Genomic DNA, 18,505 nt, shown 5'->3' with positions numbered 1-18,505 from the left:
GGAAAAGGACGCAAAGCTAAAGAGACTTGAACTTTGTGTTTTATTTACTTAAAAAGATATTTAATTGTACTACATTTCCGTTAACATCTTCATTGAGGAGTCAAAGTTGAGCGGAGTTAGGTTGATGCCCAGTGAGTGGTAGCCAATACGAAAACTTCAACCATAAAAGGAATAAATAAATAAAAGACAAAACCAAAGCTTCAATGCTTCACCTAACCACAAAGCCATGACTCCCATCAAACCGAGAGTAACATGTAAAATATTGCGCCACAAGTCACTAATTACTCATATTAGTGACTAAAATTCCATTGTTGGTTGCTCAGGCTGGCCTGCAATGTTGAGCCATTTCAGGCCTGCTTTTCATGAAGAAAAGCCAAAATGTTATGGTTTGCATTTTCCAAGCATATGTGGGCCAAATGGTTATCATTTCGTACCAAAGCAAATTAATACATATAAAAAAGAAAGAGAAAATAGACAATGTCCAAGACAAGCTTACACACTTACCATGTCAATTTTCAATCACAAAGAAACTTAAGAATTGAAAATGAATTCAAATCAAATATTACAAGGGAATTTAAATTGGACCAAACTCAACATAATTGCCCCTAAGCTCAAAACTTGTACTTTCTCGGCTCTACACCTACGCTGCAGGCTTGCTTTGCACAAGCTTCTCTATTAAATCAGCTGCTTCTTGAACTGTTGTTATGTTCTGAGAGCTTTCCTCTTCTACACTTATCCCAAATTCTTCCTCCAAACTCATTACTATTTCCACCTACATTTTACAATATGGATAAATTGTTAGAATGCTATATGATAATATTGTGACTGACTGTTACCACAACGGGAAAGCTTGAATTCTAAGTAAAAAGCAGTTGGTGAGGCGTACTGTATCAAGTGAATCAGCACCAAGGGCAGAAAACTTGGACTCTGGAGTAAGGTCAGTCTCATCAGGCAATGCCAATTGTTTCCTCACTATATCACAAACTTTTTGCACAGTCTCAGGCTTGGCCTGCAGCCAGAGTCATGGATTTACAACAAACGCGGTTAGCAACTGTGCATTGACATTTTCTTCTATATCAAAATATGGCAATAACCCAAGTGAGAAAGGGAATATACCCCACAGGAGACCTGGAACCGAGAGGTCCTCAGAGAAGGAAAGCCTTTTTTTTCCCAACCAACACTAACCATCTTCAAACTAGAAGTGTTTCCAGCCCCCTGAATGGAATTAGCAAGTCGATATGAATTAAATCACTGAAGTTCTGTAGTTGAAGTTACTAATTGACTTAACATGAATACATATATATAGAGAAGTAAAAGTCCCACTCAGTTGATTTCTTTTAAGTATTTGAATTCTCTACTTATCCCAAAGAGACTTAAGCTTTATTCCCTGTTCCCTCAATTTTATACTCAGTTTTTGGAGTTCTAATTTTCAAAACTTGGAAGAACAAACGTGTCCCCGCCTAACGCAGATGCTCTAGCAAGTACTTCTTAACGCAGATGCTCTAGCAAGTACTTCTTAGTATTGGCATTTTTTAAGTACTTGGCAGAGAAAACATTAAAATTTTACTTAATAAAGCTTTTATAAAATGCCTCAAAGGAAACAAAAATAAAACATAAATCTTAACCCTCTTAATTACACATCCGCTTAAGTTCACATCAGTATCCGTATACCATAGAAACAGAATAAATACATAAATCTTAACCCTCTTAATATCACCATGAAGGCCTTGAAAGAAAAGACCTATACGACAAGCCGCATGGATATACTACCAGGGTCACAAGGAATTAACACCAAATCTATCTACCAAGCAAAAAAAAAAAAAAGTGTTTCAAACGAAGGCGGAGACTGCAGGAAGAAACAAAAGCAAAATCTTAATAGTAATTGTTAAAACCAAATTCATTTCGAAAGTGAGAAAGTACCTGTTTGGTGAGAAAGGAGGAGAGCCTCAGAGGAGAAGTGCAGGTAGCAGAAGTAGCTGAGACCGTCGACATTAATGGAGTTAGGGAGATGGATATGGAAACGTGAGGTTGTACTGGGCTTAAAGGAACAAAAGAAATGGATAATTGTGTAGACAAGAAAAAAGTGGGAGAGAGGAAAGCTGTTAGTGAACGCGGATAAGCGGTAATCTTGTAAGTATTTATATGTAAAGCGAAAGCAAGACAGATACTCCGACAAATTGCTTTTGAAACCATTAGCTAGCTACTCGCAATCGTTGCACGTGACTCAGGGCATTGCAATTTGCTGCAAGGAATTTGATTGCATGTGCTACCAGCTCAGATGATCCACACGATATGATTTTACAAAAAGAAAAGAAAAACTTGACCTTCTTTTGATTGTCCAGAGTAAATTCTTTTAAGGCCAGTCTTTTATATATATATGGTAATTGAGTTAGATTATCTGATATGGTGAATGTTTTCTTCATTCTACCAGTAATTAACCATTTCACGCTCAAAAGGTAGAAATTTTAGTAGCAGAATATTAAAAGCTTAAAAAGGGACAAAGTCCCAACTCCCAACAAACAAGTGTCACTAATTTTGGTAGCCCCTCAATTTCCATGGTCGGGAAACATCAGCCACACCACGGTACAAACGCTTTTTTTTTTTTTTTTTTTTCAATTTTATTGTATTATTTATTTTTCTTCATTGAGTACAAAGGAAAAGAACCGTAAGGCCAATAAGAAGAAATTATCATTTAGTTTCAAGTGCTGTCTCTTTTCAGATTGGGCGGGTACACAGTATCAAATACAATCCTTGCAAACGTATGTCGAACCTCCGGCAAGTTGCCCAATGCCAATGACTCATAATTGATCTTTTCTCCTCTTCTTGGCACAGTTTCCTTCCCCATTCCTCTTCCGATGCATTCGAAAATCTTGCACACCCTCAACGATAATGCCAGTGAAATAAAAACCTGCAGCAAAGTAGAGAAATTAAGAAAACAATTTGGAATAACAATGATTAGTGGAAGCACCGGAACAAAGACTGACGCATAATAACATGCAAAAATGATAATTGATGTGATCAAGCAAGACTCATAAAATACTTCAGGGACTCATTTATTTATTTATTTATTTATTTTTGCTAAGTCAGGAACTCTTTTAACTTATTTCTCAGTTTCCTGGGCTAAACAGGAAAGTTTAACTAGAAGGTTGAGCCTCACAAGGTCTGAGCGTGGCGCTTTTGGGTATTTGATCATTGCTTGGGAAACATAGTAACGATCTGTCATCTTGCACAATGCAGCTTTGGCTGATGCAGCAAGATCCACAACTTGATCAATCAAAGCATCTTGTGAGAGCACATCCCCATATTCTAATAACTCATGAAACCTTGAGTCATGTGGTCGTGTGATGTTCATTGAAATTTGTACAGCTTCCAATAATGATCCGCCACTATGGACTGCAAGGCTAAATGCAGCTACAACCAATGGATCCCGAGGCTGGTCAGCTAGAGCTTTATGAAAAGCCAAGATGGCAATCCTGCCATTGTAATCCCATGATTAGATTGCTAGTTGAAGCTAAACAGCCATAAACCAATACAAGTGAGTTTTTATCCACCCAAGTTGTTATAATCTCTTTTACAGGATTCACCAATCAAACGCCACTCACTGTTTCATAATATCTAGGACAATACCATCTTTTATAACCTGCCTAAACCCAATGAAATTTCAAAAAGATTACAAGGCTCCTGGGAAGAAAACAAAAACAATACAAATAGATAAATGAATTGAATCCCAATGTAGATACATCGATCACAAAAGATAAATTCACTCAACTATGAAAGAAAGTCTTCAACTAATTTATCCTTCATGCTCAAATGGTGGAATACACCACTTTCAAAATGCTACTACACACATATGCTCGTAAGCAATATAACTACATCAGATTCAGTATCAGTATGCACTTTTATATAGCAAGACGATTTTCAAAGACCTCAAAATCGCTTAACAAACATAAAATGTTTGATACTGCTTAGCACTTACCATAAACTACTATGACATGGTAGATTAGGTGCCACAAGTTTATCAAGGTTGGTAAACAAGGACTGCAGAGGAACAGAACCAAAACACAGCCACTCAGCAACATCAATGTCAATTGATACCCAGTAGAAACATTCAAAAAGATTGTGCATAGGAAAAAGATCCACTGCATGAAAAAAGATGCTACCAAAACAACAAGTAGTACTTACGAGAAGCATGTTAGATCTCTCATCACGTCTTCGAAACCCTTGGGAAACAAAATATGATGCCTGTGTGATGCAACTAAATACAGAATTTTCAAGAGAAAACCATGAATGGAAAACTAATTACAAATGTTGACTGAAAAACTGAATACCTGGATGGGAAGAAGTATTTCAAGGAGCCCAAACCTCCATAATAACCTCAAAGAAGCCTCTGCAGACCCAAATGCCAGCATATAATTCATTTCCATGAGAATTCTTCCCTACAACATTTTTAAACATGGAGACGATAAACGAAAAGTGATTATAAAACCATAGGACAGGGACTGTAGTTTGCAATACCTTGTCAAGTCTCAACACAGAGCCAGACAATTCTCTTACAGAAAGAGCTATATCTCTACTGAAACGAAATCCCAAGCGGGCAGCAATTCTAACAGCACGTAAAATGCGAGCTGTAAAACCAGAACTCACAGACAAAGATGCCGTCACTGAGTTGATAACACATCAATATGCTTGTCAAACTACGAAGGAAAAAAAAAACTGCCAACAGGTACTCACCACGGTCCTCAACAAAAGAAAGATTTGCAGGTTTCACAGTATGCATCTACATAAAAAAGAAATAAAATAAGAATTGCCCAAAATTACGGTACATGGCTTACAACTTTAGAACTGAAACCATAATGAAATACATGCACACTTTAGCTTTTCTAATATCTTCCATCCCCCCCATATAGTCGTAAACTATCTTTGTATATGGATCAAACATCAACCTGCAAAGAAGGATACTGTTAGAAAAATGTAAAATGCAGTGTCATTTACAAGTGGTTACGTATTGTTAGTAAACAAAAATGCCATTATATAAGAAGACCAAAGGTTCAACTAAAGTCTGCAGTGCTTAACCCATTAATGGTGAAGTCCCGTTGTATACAATTTCTCCAACGAATATAATCATCTCTACTACATCCAGGATGTTTACTGAAATTATTATCGAACTTCTTAACAGACTTGCTATTGCAAGTGCTAAAGCTCGAAACCTATTGCATGAAACAATCTAATTAATTTAAGGCAAGAAAGTTCAGAAAAATGACAAGACAAAATTTAGAATACACATTTCCCAGAGATTAAAATAATAAAAAAAGAGAATTTAGTAAACAAACCTCCACAATGGTATCGTTAACATGAACATGACAAATGGGAAATCTTTTTCCAACAATTTCACAGTGGATAAACGTTTGCTTTATCTGCAAATTATTAAGCAATTAGACCTTAGTGAATAACATAGAAATGAAGAACTTGATATGAAACAACTGAAGCCATATTATCATACTGATCCCAGTGCCATGAAAAGTAAAAACAACTTAAAATGCTCCAATTTTTACAAAATACCAAACCAAAAACAATATATAGCAATTGATTAAATGACCAAATAATCCAAAGTCAAAAACTTTAAAAATGGGCATGGAAGTTATAATGACATCAAATAGAAAAATGACCTCCTTAAGTTCTGCTGAAGTTATAATGTCAAAATCTTTGGGAGTTTTCTTCAGGATAAGATCACGCACACAGCCTCCAACAAGATATACTTCATATCCTACAATGTAAAATCACGCAGCGAAAAGGAATATATATATATATGTGTGTGTATACATACACGCACGCACGCGCACACACACACACACACACACACACACACACACACATATATATATATATATCAAAGTAAATAAAAATAAAAATAAAAAATGAAAAATCTTCCAAATATCAATGGCAAAAACAAACTCAAAGTCAAAGATGAAAACTTTATAAACCTTTCTTCCTGAGGCGACTCAGAACCAACCGCGTAGGCTTCGAAATCAAGGACATCTTAATTCCGAGTTCCTTAGAACTGAACTTCTTCCATTCAGGTTGTTTGTTATCTTTACCAACTCTACTTCTCCGCCTAACTGCAACCTCATCTTTCTCATCTTTCACCATAACGGTTACTGGCTCCGCAACTGAGCCAACCGCCACAACAGAACTGCTGTACTGCACCTGCAGAGATATCAAGACGTCGTTTTCTGTTGCTGCGAAAAGGCAATAGGAAAAGAAGAAGAAAAGCAGACAAATTTAAATTTAAAAATAAAATAAAAAACCTTCGGAACACAGTAAATTAGAGGACGGCGAAGAATGACGTGGCTCCGCCATGCGAGTCCAAATGCAGAAACCATCATTAAGAACCAGTGGCCACTTTACCATATCATTCCGCCGATCTTTCTAGTAAAGGAGAGAAATCGAGGAGGAGCTGAAATTTTTCAAGTGGCAAGAAAATGCAGACCAAGTGTCCTGCCTTCCTGCTCTACAAGAGGAACAGAATTGAAGGACCAAAAGGATAACGGAACCTACGTTGTTGTTAATGGGTCAGTTTTTTTTTTTTTTTTGACTCTTTAAATTGGCCCATTATGGTTGGGCCCAAGATATAACTAACAAATATTTGTAGGTGGCTCTGTTTGAAGAATTAAAGCTCTATACACACCATTTCAATTTTGATTGCCAAAAATTCAAAATACCATTTGACCTTTTTTTTTTTTTTTTTGGAATTTAATAAATGTTATTATTATTTTAAATTCTCCCCTTCATCACACTTAGGCTCCATTTAGCATAGCTTTTCAAAAAGCCCAAAGCTACTTTTGTAATTTTTGGAAGTACTTTAAATCTCTCAAAAAAAAAAAAAAAACAAAACAAAATCAATAAAGATTAAAAAGCATTCCTAGAGAAGCAAAAGAGGGAACAAAAGCATTAGTAGAAGCAAAAGACAAAAGCTATGCTAGATATGGCTTTAACAGAGAACTATCCATGTAAAGTAGAAGAAGAAGAAGAAGGAACCAAAAAAAAAAAAAGGGAAAAGATGAGTATAAAGTATAAGGGAAAAAAAAGTGAGTTACATTAGAAATGGAAAGAAACATTGAAGAAGACATTATCTCTTATTATAAATTCTCCCTTCCATCATATTTAATAGAGGTCCACCTGAAAAGAAGAAGGAAAAGGTATTTGACCACTTGTGTGTGGTTAAATTAGATTGCAAAAGGAAAGGGTGGGTATAAAGTACATTGAATTTGAAAAATAAAATAATAAATAATTATAATCATCCAACGGCTCTAGCATAAACATAGAAGTGAGTGAATTTGTACTGGAAATGGACAGAAACAACATTGAAGAAGAAAGAAAGAATTGATTGATTAGGGTGTGTTGGTGGTAATTGGTATGATGCTTAATTTAGTTGGATAGTTAGGAAAACTGGTCGAAGGCAAGCCAGACTTAGTAATTGTAATTTACCAATCTGGGTCAGTCCGTCCAGCTCTCTGAGCCACATTGCCTTATAATGTATATCATCATCATATTCATTCAGTATATTATCAGACCTGAAAGTGAGACCCCATTTACTTTTACAAGTCCTCAAATAAAATGTCAGGCTTTTACCAGTATCTTCCTTTCTGTTCTTGAATCGTTTTCCGTGTCCAATAACCATGTCTAGCTCGTTGGAGAAACAAAGGGTCGTCGTCTTCTCCACCACCACCACCAACACCCCAAATCCCCCACCAAATTTCTCACATGAATATCTTCAGGGGATTTCCTTGCATCTCCAAACTCATGAAACTACCGGCCCTCATCTCGAAACACTTGGTCTTGTCCCTTTCAGTTCTATTTCCCACACCTCAAAACAGATCAATTCAGGTCATTCATCTCCAATGCTGCTTCATACTGAGGCTCGTGATCATCATCATTTTTATAGCTCATCACTGGACCGTCATAAGAGGAGGAAGAAAATTAAAATGGTTTCTCATCAGGTACACACTCATTCATTCATTCTCAGTCATTTTGAAATTTCTTCTTCTTCTTTATATATCGTATTGCTGCAACCATATTAGTCATCAGCTTTCATTCTGGTTTATAGGAAGACAGGGAGGGCAAACGCAAGAAACAAAGCAGCAGGAAAAGTGGGTCCACAACAGAGGGGATGAGGAAGCTCAAAACCACCAATGAAGCTAAGAAAAAACAAAACGAAGGTGCTGCTGCTGATGATGATCGAATTCAAGAGGCTCCAACAGGTTTTGTTCGTGTGAGAGCACGGCGGGGTCAAGCAACAGACAGTCACAGTCTTGCTGAGAGGGTACGTACTATTCATCATCTCTGTTTTCAAAAACCAAATCACTTTTGCTCATAATCTAAATAGATTCAAATCCCTTCCTCTCACTATAATTAAAATCTCTGTCACTGCTTTTTTTTTTTTTTTTTTTCCCTAATGGGTTCAGGCAAGAAGAGAGAAAATCAGTGTGAGAATGAAGCTTTTGCAGTCACTTGTTCCTGGCTGTGACAAGGTTAAATTAATATGTATTTGATGAGCTTAACTTTGGCTTAACTATCAGTCCATTTGATATCTTAGACCATCTTCAACGATATTTAACTATATATTATTGACTTGGTAATTATCTATATATATACTCATAGATAACTGGGAAGGCTCATATACTGGATGAAATAATCAATTATGTTCAATCACTACAGAAACAAGTAGAGGTAATAATTTCAAATTTAAGGCAGATTAAAAGTAGATTTCCTTCTTTAGCTTTGTCATTTGTTTATTAACCACTCTAATTTGAATCCATATGTATCAGTGCCTTGCAGCCAAGCTTGCTTCTGTAGATCCTATGTTAAGTCACGACTTTAAACTGGACCCGCTAATTACAGGCACGCTTACAGATGATCAGGTACCTTTGCCACCCTTAAAGTTTAATCATCTAATTAACCCCTTAATTAAGTTTAGTTGAATATATAAAATGTCCCTGCAGGGACAGTGTTGCTTAGAACCTCCATTATGCGGTTTGCAAGAATCTAGCTCTACCCAGTTCAGGTGTTTTGCTGACAATGCACCTACTTCTGTCTCCTTAGTAGTCTCGGAGGATCAGAGACCTACGGTGGTCTCTCAGGTAGTATTTGACACTTTTTCAATCATCACAAGTTTGAATTTATTTAGAAAAAGGAAATTAATTAGCCTCGAATTAACTTGATAATTATTCATTAACTATCAGGATGATGGAAATCTATTTTTTGGGTTGGACGACCATAGTGAGAACATTATCAGCCAGTGTGGATTCGATAACTTGTGCAGTTTCTAGTCATGAGTAAGTTACTTTGCAAATTATAAGCCAAATTAACTAAGGAATTAACTTATAACTACTCTACTCTTGCATATTTAGTTCTGTTTTGTTTTTTTTGTTTTATGATTGAACTTATAATATTGTATTCTAATTCTTGCAGAATGGAAAAAAGAAAATAAATAAAAAAAAATTGAGCAAATAACATTAACAAGAACAAAAGAAAAGGCTGATCTAAAGAAAAGGCTGATCTGATGAAGTCCCGGAAATAACATAATGTTGTAGGAAACTCTTTTGCGTCGGTTACAGAGGATGAGTGGCCACATGATGTGCATGAATCCTGACCACTTGGTTTACAATTGGTAATTAGAAGTACAAGTTTGAAGTATCCACCATCACTTATTTTTCTGCGTTATATTATGTATTATCATTTTAAGGCCACCATATTTGCTGGCTTAGTCCTAATCTGCTTTTCCACTAAGAACTTTATAATGAGATTTCCATGCTTATTGTCCTTTGTATTGCAGTCTGCCTCCATCATCTAATTTCCTGTCTACTATATATATATATATTATATTCATCTCGAAATTATAATATGCTTAAAAATCTGATAATGAAATTAAAAATAAGAAAAGCTAAAGCAGTGTACAGCAAGAAAAAGCGGTATATTCAAAAAGGGTAATGCTTTGTTGATTTGGTGCAAGAAAAGAGTGTCTGGACCCTGGGAGATGAGACAGGCACAGCACAAGAGAGCAGTGGGAATAGCTAATAATTTGCCAGCAGAGGAACACTCTCTGGTTGTAGAAAAAGTGGGTGTTGCAATCAGTAGAATGGAAAACTGTCAGGTCCATTCTCTTCTCTTTTCTTTTTTTTCCATGTCCAATCAGCATCTTTGGGATATATATAATTGGTGTCAAATATTGGAGGTTATTGTCCATGAATGTGACAAAAGGACACCAGAGAGAGAGAGAGAGAGAGAGAGAGAGAGAGAGAATGATATATAGATGCATATAATTCCAAAGACTCCATTGCTACTCTTGCAGACAAACCATTTGTGATAAGGCTGACAATGTATAACATTAACCCAAGACTGGTCACATGTTTTCAACGTGAAGTCTCTCCACTTTCTTTTGCTACCTTCAAGGAGGAGGAGAGGCTAGCTTGTGGTTTGTAGTTTGTAAACAAAATTTTCTTCCTCCAGCAAAAAGTGCATGTCCAATTATCAGTGAAAGTCAATGATCTCATGCTCCAAACTAGGACTTGGAGAGCTTGATAATCCTGCTATTCTGTACAACTTATAGTGCAACACAAATCTAATTAAACGACATTTGATACTAGGAAAGATTAAAACCCTCAATATTGTTTCAAAAAACACCAGCTCTATCATTGAGTTGCTCCGCGGGGACAATTGTATCAATTGTAATCTATCTATCAATTGCAATCTACGTTGTGCTATTTTGCAAAGTATTTTATGGTTTCAATATTCGTACAGTCCCTTTCTTGAGACATTGGGCACTCCCTTTTTAAAATTCAGGACATACTCAGTCGATATACAGGGCAACTGCGGCGCCTAGCTGGATATACATATTGCCTCAAAAGTCTTTTTTTCTGTTTTTTTGGCTAAAACATATTGCCTCAAAAGCCTTTGAACAAGTGACGGATGTCTTTCGCATAAACTAGGAGAGCTACCATATAAATTTTCAATATTCTTTTCCCGTTCTTTTTTCCCTTATTCCCAGTATATATGACAAATGCATATGCTTGTTAATTATAAGGTAATGTTTGGCAGTATTCTATCATATTCTTTGTTATTGATATTATTTTATATATAATTCGCAAAGGGGGAATACTTTTGCTAATAAATTAAGTCCCAAAGGAAAATTTAACCATGGCTAGTATAGAACCAGGTCAAAATTGTAAATATCAAAAGATAAAAGGGGCAAACATGAAGAGTTGATAACCCTTGTGGCTTATACTATCAAAAGGCGTATTTTTTTCTTCGAACTGAACCCCTCCCCACTAATTGAATGGTATCTCCCGTACGGCAATCAGACCCATCATCAATCTTTTTGTTTTTTTTTTTTTTTTTTTTTTTGGATGAAGATCATCCAAGTACAAGATCTGTCAAGATTCTTCTTCCATCGACGGTACTATTAATCTTTCTTCATTACTATTAACATGAAAAAAAAATTTAAAAAATAAATTATTACCCAAAGAATGAAAAAAAATAAAATAAAATAAAACATATATATATATAAACAAAATTATTAAACTTTTCCTTTTTCTCAAATAAATAAAAAGCCAAAGTACCAATGGACATTAATTTATCCACCGAGAGACATCAATCTTTCTTTGAGCAAAAAAGAGAGACATCATTCTTTCTTGTCTTGATAAATGATATCCAAGTTTCAAAAATAATATTGAGCTAAGATTAAAGCTTTTTGATATTTAGATGATCCGACTCTTTAAGTTATGATAAACATGCGAAGTGCTACAGATTTCTATCTAGAGTTACAAAATATTGTCGTCTGGAACCTTTTTTTTTTTTTTTTTTAAATCAATAATTTGAACACATTATGCGTACCTTTATTTATTCTTTTTTTTTTTTTTAAATTTATGAAAACGCTCACTGCTTATGCGTACCTTTATGAAATACGCCATGATCAAACATTTTACATAAATTTCTCTTTTGATAATCATTCAAATGTGTTTCTCAATCGTACATGTACTTTCTTGTTCATGTTCATCTTACTTTTTTTCTTTGCAGTTTGTTTTTTGAATGTATTGAGAAATTCATTATGCCTAAAAGGTATTGCCCATTTTTCCAGCATCCTATGATAATGATGCATATATATATATATATATATATCCCCACATAATGTTATACGTATTACGTGTAAAATGTGCATGGACATACATTGTATTATATATATACATTATTTTACATGAATGACGAGGACCCAAAAGTTGGGCACCTAGCAAAGCACATTTCGTGGTCATGGTTCATGAACATGCTCTTCGTTGACCAGTTTGTCACCTACAAAAATCTGGTAAATTAGACAGTGACGGGCGGCTTAAAAACATTGGTTTTTAGGACGAAGCTTTCCCATATGCACCCAATTACAATAATGCAGTACTACTCCACATGATGCCCAATATCAATCACTCCCTTACGATTATTGCACGGTAGAGCCCATAGAAAGATGAACCATATCGATATCTAGGCCACTATTGCAAACGAAGAAATTATTTGTGTAAGAACTTGAAAGCAAATATATATATATATATATATATATATATGTCTTGATTTTTTTAATTTTAGAAGCCGTGATATATATATATATATATATATTTTGACGACTTAGAAGCAGGTTTTTCATTTATTAATTTTTTTTTTCTTGCAAACAGGAGCTGATATATTCTTACCGTGCGTTCTTATACAGATATATATATATATATATAATGATTAATTACAATTTAATACCCTTTATTTGTACAATTTTACAAAAATAACAATATAGATTTTTAATTTTTTAATTTATTGCAAATTAGACAAAATTTCAGTTTTGACCAAATAAATTGGTACAATTTTTGCTTTCTTCACATTGACTAATACTCTAATCTCTTTCTTTACAACTTTACTCCAAGTTGTGGATGAAACCATTGTCAATTTGTTTGGTAAAAATTGGGGATTAAATCAATCTGTAACAAATTTAAAAATTTAAAAACTCAAGTTTTTAATTTTGAAAGTTGAGAATCTAAATTGCAAAATATTAGAAGTTAAGCATATCAAGTTGCAATTAACCTATATATAAACTATGATTGTAGTAAAATTAACAGTGTGTTAATATCTAAATTTGATCTTTTTTTCAGTTTAATTGGATCTTTACATTTGTACTTTTTTATTTAAAAATTATTAAGTTTTGAATAAGATATATTGAAAATCTAGTACTGATATAATATTGAATTATTATTCTTTCAAAAAGCTATATAACAACATTGTTTTTTAGTGGACGTCTATATATGGATACATATGGTACAGATGCTTTGTTTGATCTGTTTCTTTACTTTTTTTAGGTAATAGATCTGTTTCTTGGCTTGTTTATACTTCTTCCTTCAGTGTTTTCGATCGGTATTTAAAAGACTCTAGCCTTATTACCTATCTCCATATCTATATCTATATAGGCCGTGAATTTTGTCCAAGATTTATCCCGAGAAGAGCCTAACCACATGTTGGTAGTAGAATTTTCAATATCTGTCTATACATACATACATATATATATATATATATATAGATATATATGAGTGTTTTCTCCGTTGTTGCGCTCACGTATAATATATATGAGACAAAAGGGATAGGATGACAAGTATTAAAGAAGCTATGAGTTAAAGTACAATTATATGTATATGGTTCATTGTTTTGTACCGGGGATTCAACTTATTTCTGACTGGCTATAAACCAAAATACTTTTACCGGCTGTACTTTTACCCACTCATGATCATCAGCTAGACGGTCTACCTCACCTGCCAATAGAAAACGTAACAAAGCGTGCGATGACACCTGTATAAAAGCATTAACCGGAACTCCAACTAATTATAAGGGCTATGAAAAGGCCCTTTACATATATATATGCATTACCCTCTGAGGCAAAGCCAGAAGCATAAAGCATTATTTTATTTATGGAGAAAAGAGCAGAAAACATAGCCATATATGTAACAACTTTCAAATACTAGTACGGGAAAGTGATACACATGTATATAGTTTTCTTTTCTTTTTCTTCTTTTTTTCTGTTTTTTTTTAATCTCTCTCCTTATATATATATATATATATAGATAGATAGATAGATATTCATCCAAAAAGAGTAAAGTTGATGGATTCAAAGCTTGGTGATGTGTCATGGAGTGTGAAAGCAGGAGGGTGATACATGTGAGAAGTGTCATGCTTGTAACTGGTACCGCCATAATAAAGCTGCGTGCGCGTGCAAAATAATTCTTCCACTGCTGGAGTACAAACAACCGTGTTGTTATCCGGAACCACCGACCTTTTAGCACGGATCAGCTAATATATATATATATATAAATATACATATAATCAAATTACTTTTATTAATTAATTATTCAGGAAAAAAAAACACACACACACACATAGATATTATTGCTCTTAACATATATGGATACACACACACACACACATGATGTATGAAGTACATGGTATGTTATATATACTCACATAGGATCCAGTCTCTTCGTCTTTGAAAACCATGATGAAGTCGCCATAAGCTAATCCATGTCCAGCAATGAAGTCTCCTAAAAAGCAAAGGATATGAAGAATACTGATTAAAGAAAACGACATCATGAATATGTAAACAAATTAATAGAAAATAAAAAGAAAAAATATATATAGCAAATAAATAAATATAGGTGCTAATTGATTGTGACTGTTGGAAAGGTAGAGAAAAGTTTGGGCTCACTCGTATTTTCGAAAACATACATTCGGCTTGTGTTATTGGGCCAATACCTATCAAAGGAGATTTTGAGTGCGTCACAGTTAAGTTAGCAATAATTCACCAAATAATAATAATAATAAGTTAGCAATAATTCAAACCTGAACTTAATACTCCAGACTTGCATAAAATCCATGTCGTCCAAGTGCATCCAGAAGCCGTCTTTGGCTTCCAAGGCTGGCAAATACATTTCTGCATCTTTCTAAAATACATATAAAATGGTCGAACTCTTAATTTTCTTTAAATATTAATTGTTATCAATGAAGGAAAAAAATAATAGTAATAATAAACAGGAGGCAAAAATAAGCATTAAAATATATATATAGCTAGTGTACTTTAATATTAGAACATATATATAATTTTTTTATAACGTAAATATCTATAAATTTTCAACTTGTCCATATTAAATAATATATTATTTCAAAAAGATATCAACTAATATATTATCTAATATGTATATGTAAATTTAAAACTTGCACATATTTATATCATACAAATATGATATACATATTTATATATGTGTATAACAAACCTTATGTATCACAATGCGCCCAGCTGGGCTAACATCGCTCTTTTGTAATCGCTTTTCAAATAGAAATCTCATTGATAGCTGATTGAAAACCTGCAAAAAATAAGAATATGCATAATATTAATTATAACTTATGATCAACATGTTAAAAGATAAAGAAACTTATTTACCCATGTCCTCTAACAAGAATTTTCTGCCTGGAGGACTATTTTATTATATATTTATCAATTTTGATTAGTGAATAATTGATTGCGAGCAAATATAGTCTGTTTAACTGATACAAGTTTCTAATAATTCCTAAAAATTATGCATATTAAAAAAAAAATTGTTAAGTTTCCATTGTAAATTGAAACATCACATATAAACATAGAAAAAGCTGCAGATGAAAGGAATTTGGAGCACATAATCATTACTAGCAATTGTTGAACTCAACTATATATACATAAACCATAACTCCTAAAAATATATAAACCAATAACCGTAACTACTTAAAACTATATTACACATACTTCAAATTAAGATATCAAAATTATGCTTAAGTAGGGGCAATTAGGCGGATTGCCAAAGCGAGAAATATGCATATTAAGTAATTTTTCATTCAACTTTGAAAGAATTTGGTAAATGTTAAACATTCTTGCATATAATATAACTATATTTACATATTACTGAACTGCATGCCATTTAGGTTTTATATGTGAGTTGTGTTCCTCATAGATTATGAATTGTTAAACGCGGTTTAGTTTGAAAGCAAAGGATTCAGATATGCTAATTATTGGGTATTTTTGGAATATGGTAGTTTTTGTAAATCTAAAATAGAGATCCGATATACAAGCACTAACTTTAAATTTGCCATTACGAGGCCAAAAGCGTCTCTTAAAGAGGAAAAAAAAAATTAAAAAAAAATTCAAGTAGTCTTGACTTTTCATTTAAAAACATATCAGCCTTTGATCTTAAAAAAAATAAAAATAAAAATCCCTATATTCCTGTATATATCTTCCTATATATGCCCCATAAATGAACCCCTTCCTGGAATTATTTTAATTAAGAAAAGAATTGAAGTACATAAATAAATAATAGCAGAACAAGGTAAAAAAAATATTGATAAAATTAATAAAAGTCACAGGTTTGGAAGAAGAAAAATCTACAACCTTCAAGTACTTAATAATGTTTTTCATGATTTTACCCTTTCTTATACTGGAATTATTGCATCTTAGTTTTAAGAGTTCTACAATTATAAAACCATTCACTCGTTGCGCAACTAATTTCAGATTCAACCAAAAACCCCAGTCAGCTTCGTTAACAGACACTAATAAACTTCTTACAAAACCTGTATAACAAAAAATAAAAATAAAAAGAAAAAAATGGCATAAACGGTCACAAATAATCTATATTAAAATAAGCTCTTAAAGCAAACGTAGACACACAGAAAAACGATCGATATATACGAAGCAAAAACACAAATATATACATATAAAAATTATAACATAAGAGGAAAATTAATAAGGTGAATTACTCACTCTAGGAGGAGGTGGTGGAGGAGGGAGGATTGGGACACGTGGAGGACGAGACTGGAAAAGCAGTGGTTTATTTCGTGGATTTCTGGAGTATCGCTTTCTTCGCCTGCTACTTTCTCTAGGCTTCGAAACTGAAACTGGTTGACCATCCAACTGTTTGTGTTGGTCAGCAGTCTTGGTACTAGTAGTACTGGTAGTGTTTCCCTTCAAAGCCAAAGCTGAACCAACGTCCTCCTCCTTGGCCATTGTGTTCAACAAGGCAGGCAGGCAGGCAGGCCGGGTAGAGGGTCTCTGTGACTGAGCCACTGACCGTTTCTGTGAATAGGGTATGGGAGGGAGTGTGGAAATTGCGTCCTAAGGAAGCAAGGTGTGGGTTTGTCTTTTCGTGGGAGTGAAAGGCTTAGTGTACGAGAAGAGGGTCTCAATGAGTGACGCTCGGCAATCAACAAATTATAAAGCACCACGGGTAGATTTGACAGTATATATACATATATGGAAAGAGTGCACTACAACCCCAAAATAATACCCACATGGGGATTCTACATCTTGATCCTCATCCTCAGCGCATATAAATATAAATAAGCAACCAGCTAGATGCATTCATTTCTTTCCGTTGTAGGTTTATGGTTGTTTGCTGTGCCTTCCTAGTTTTTTCACATAAATTTTTAGGGATATATACATTTTGTGGGAATTAATAAGTTATTATTATTATTATTATTATTTGGGGGGTTTTTAGATTTTATTATCAGAAATGGTTTGTATTTGAGGAAGTAGGAGACAGATGAATGGAGGGGTTGGACACAAAGTTAGAGAATGTGGGTAAGCTCCAGCCAGGTGTTGATACATTGCTTACAAGTTTTGGACACGAAATCGATATGCAGGACTATAGGTGGTTTCCACGGGAACCCTTTTATTTGGAAGGCCACTACGCTACTACTACTCCTCCCGCGACCAAATGTTTTCCAATCCAACCCACCGTTTCGTGCAACATATCTACTTGTACAGTATACAGCAGCTCCAAATTTTCTTTTAGAATGTAAAATAAAAAATGATTTATATATATATATATACATGAAGTTGATGATATATCAAAATTAAAAAATTTTAACGTATTAAAATTTATTAATTAATAAATATAATTTTAAATTTTAAATTATAATATAAAAATTGAAAAATAAAATACTGATAGTAATCTTAATATTAAAAATCTGATATATATATATATATATATATATAGATTCTCTTCTCGCATTGGTATTAAAAATATTATCAATTCGATCTCCACCCGGGATTGATTGCACCAATGTATATTACATTAAAAATAGTACCATTTCTTTGTATCAGACACGCCAAAGATATTTATCATGCAAGATGTTACAAATCACTCACGTATTTACTTATTAAAAGTCAACATGTACACTTCAGGAAAAAAAGAAATCAATTTTGTAAATTTAACCAAAAGACAATCAAATTAAATTGGTTTTCTCTCAATTGTAAAACGAAAGACCATTGGATAAGTACAGCTGTAATAAATTGCTAAAGAACAAAATTTACTTCTTTAATGGATAGAATTTGATGATTCTCTTGAATAACAATAATGATCTATTAAGCTTCCATTAAATCAGATCATGAAGATATTAACCAAGCAGGCAT

The 18,505-nt window shown here is 33.7% G+C and overlaps 4 protein-coding genes across 6 annotated transcripts; 1 reads left to right on the top strand and 3 right to left on the bottom strand.

The window, feature by feature from the left end:
- Positions 1 to 406: 406 nt before the first annotated feature.
- LOC107429677 (acyl carrier protein 1, chloroplastic) lies at positions 407 to 2,156 on the bottom strand. Its single transcript, XM_016040407.4, has 4 exons — positions 1,921 to 2,156; positions 1,117 to 1,215; positions 887 to 1,009; positions 407 to 772 (listed from the first exon to the last, which is right to left on the bottom strand). Exons 1-4 carry the CDS (start codon positions 1,990 to 1,992, stop codon positions 641 to 643), a joined length of 426 nt encoding a protein of 141 aa, XP_015895893.4. The 5' UTR covers positions 1,993 to 2,156; the 3' UTR covers positions 407 to 640.
- Positions 2,157 to 2,463: 307 nt separating this feature from the next.
- Positions 2,464 to 6,547, bottom strand: LOC107429691 (uncharacterized). 3 transcript variants are annotated; one of them, XM_016040422.4, is made up of 13 exons: positions 6,306 to 6,543; positions 5,982 to 6,204; positions 5,667 to 5,764; positions 5,331 to 5,414; positions 5,074 to 5,207; positions 4,871 to 4,943; positions 4,732 to 4,777; positions 4,516 to 4,625; positions 4,329 to 4,436; positions 4,183 to 4,242; positions 3,977 to 4,038; positions 3,158 to 3,473; positions 2,464 to 2,908 (listed from the first exon to the last, which is right to left on the bottom strand). In XM_016040422.4, the coding sequence occupies exons 1-13, from the start codon at positions 6,381 to 6,383 to the stop codon at positions 2,699 to 2,701; spliced, it is 1,602 nt and encodes a 533-aa protein (XP_015895908.3). In that variant the 5' UTR covers positions 6,384 to 6,543; the 3' UTR covers positions 2,464 to 2,698. The 3 variants fall into 3 exon arrangements, with proteins under 3 accessions (XP_015895908.3, XP_060669678.1, XP_015895909.3); XM_060813695.1 differs by lacking the exon at positions 3,977 to 4,038 and having other exon boundaries at positions 4,183 to 4,220; positions 6,306 to 6,547; XM_016040423.4 differs by lacking the exons at positions 4,871 to 4,943; positions 5,074 to 5,207.
- A 795-nt stretch (positions 6,548 to 7,342) lies between these two features.
- LOC107429694 (basic helix-loop-helix protein 80) lies at positions 7,343 to 9,332 on the top strand. The gene is made up of 7 exons (XM_016040429.4): positions 7,343 to 7,997; positions 8,105 to 8,320; positions 8,463 to 8,528; positions 8,659 to 8,727; positions 8,826 to 8,918; positions 9,000 to 9,137; positions 9,240 to 9,332. The coding sequence occupies exons 1-7, from the start codon at positions 7,677 to 7,679 to the stop codon at positions 9,324 to 9,326; spliced, it is 990 nt and encodes a 329-aa protein (XP_015895915.3). The 5' UTR covers positions 7,343 to 7,676; the 3' UTR covers positions 9,327 to 9,332.
- A 4,539-nt stretch (positions 9,333 to 13,871) lies between these two features.
- Positions 13,872 to 17,259, bottom strand: LOC107429680 (B3 domain-containing transcription factor FUS3). Its single transcript, XM_016040409.4, has 6 exons — positions 16,856 to 17,259; positions 15,342 to 15,431; positions 14,911 to 15,011; positions 14,777 to 14,823; positions 14,536 to 14,612; positions 13,872 to 14,364 (listed from the first exon to the last, which is right to left on the bottom strand). Exons 1-6 carry the CDS (start codon positions 17,096 to 17,098, stop codon positions 14,155 to 14,157), a joined length of 768 nt encoding a protein of 255 aa, XP_015895895.3. The 5' UTR covers positions 17,099 to 17,259; the 3' UTR covers positions 13,872 to 14,154.
- Between the last annotated feature and the right edge of the window lie 1,246 nt (positions 17,260 to 18,505).

This window comes from Ziziphus jujuba, chromosome 12, assembly GCF_031755915.1.
Source record: "Ziziphus jujuba cultivar Dongzao chromosome 12, ASM3175591v1".
NCBI classification, from domain to species: Eukaryota; Viridiplantae; Streptophyta; class Magnoliopsida; order Rosales; family Rhamnaceae; genus Ziziphus; species Ziziphus jujuba.
This window is presented reverse-complemented; position numbering and strand designations above follow the sequence as displayed.

Bases quoted from the DNA above. Each gene is read 5' to 3' on its own strand.
- LOC107429677 (XM_016040407.4), bottom strand. From the start codon at position 1,992: ATGTCGACGGTCTCAGCTACTTCTGCTACCTGCACTTCTCCTCTGAGG. The intron at 1,216-1,920 runs GTACTTTCTCAC...AATTCCATTCAG, and splicing joins CCTCCTTTCTCACCAAACAG to GGGGCTGGAAACACTTCTAG. The intron at 1,010-1,116 runs GTATATTCCCTT...CTCTGGCTGCAG, and splicing joins GGTTCCAGGTCTCCTGTGGG to GCCAAGCCTGAGACTGTGCA.
- LOC107429691 (XM_016040422.4), bottom strand. From the start codon at position 6,383: ATGATGGTTTCTGCATTTGGACTCGCATGGCGGAGCCACGTCATTCTT. The intron at 6,205-6,305 runs GTTTTTTATTTT...ATATCTCTGCAG, and splicing joins TAATTTACTGTGTTCCGAAG to GTGCAGTACAGCAGTTCTGT. The intron at 4,243-4,328 runs GTATTCAGTTTT...TGCATCACACAG, and splicing joins AAATACTTCTTCCCATCCAG to GCATCATATTTTGTTTCCCA.
- LOC107429694 (XM_016040429.4), top strand. From the start codon at position 7,677: ATGTCTAGCTCGTTGGAGAAACAAAGGGTCGTCGTCTTCTCCACCACC. The intron at 8,529-8,658 runs GTTAAATTAATA...ATATACTCATAG, and splicing joins TTGTTCCTGGCTGTGACAAG to ATAACTGGGAAGGCTCATAT. The intron at 8,728-8,825 runs GTAATAATTTCA...CATATGTATCAG, and splicing joins CACTACAGAAACAAGTAGAG to TGCCTTGCAGCCAAGCTTGC.
- LOC107429680 (XM_016040409.4), bottom strand. From the start codon at position 17,098: ATGGCCAAGGAGGAGGACGTTGGTTCAGCTTTGGCTTTGAAGGGAAAC. The intron at 14,613-14,776 runs GTGAGCCCAAAC...TTTGCTTTTTAG, and splicing joins GTATGTTTTCGAAAATACGA to GAGACTTCATTGCTGGACAT. The intron at 14,365-14,535 runs GTGAGTATATAT...TATATATATTAG, and splicing joins ACGAAGAGACTGGATCCTAT to CTGATCCGTGCTAAAAGGTC.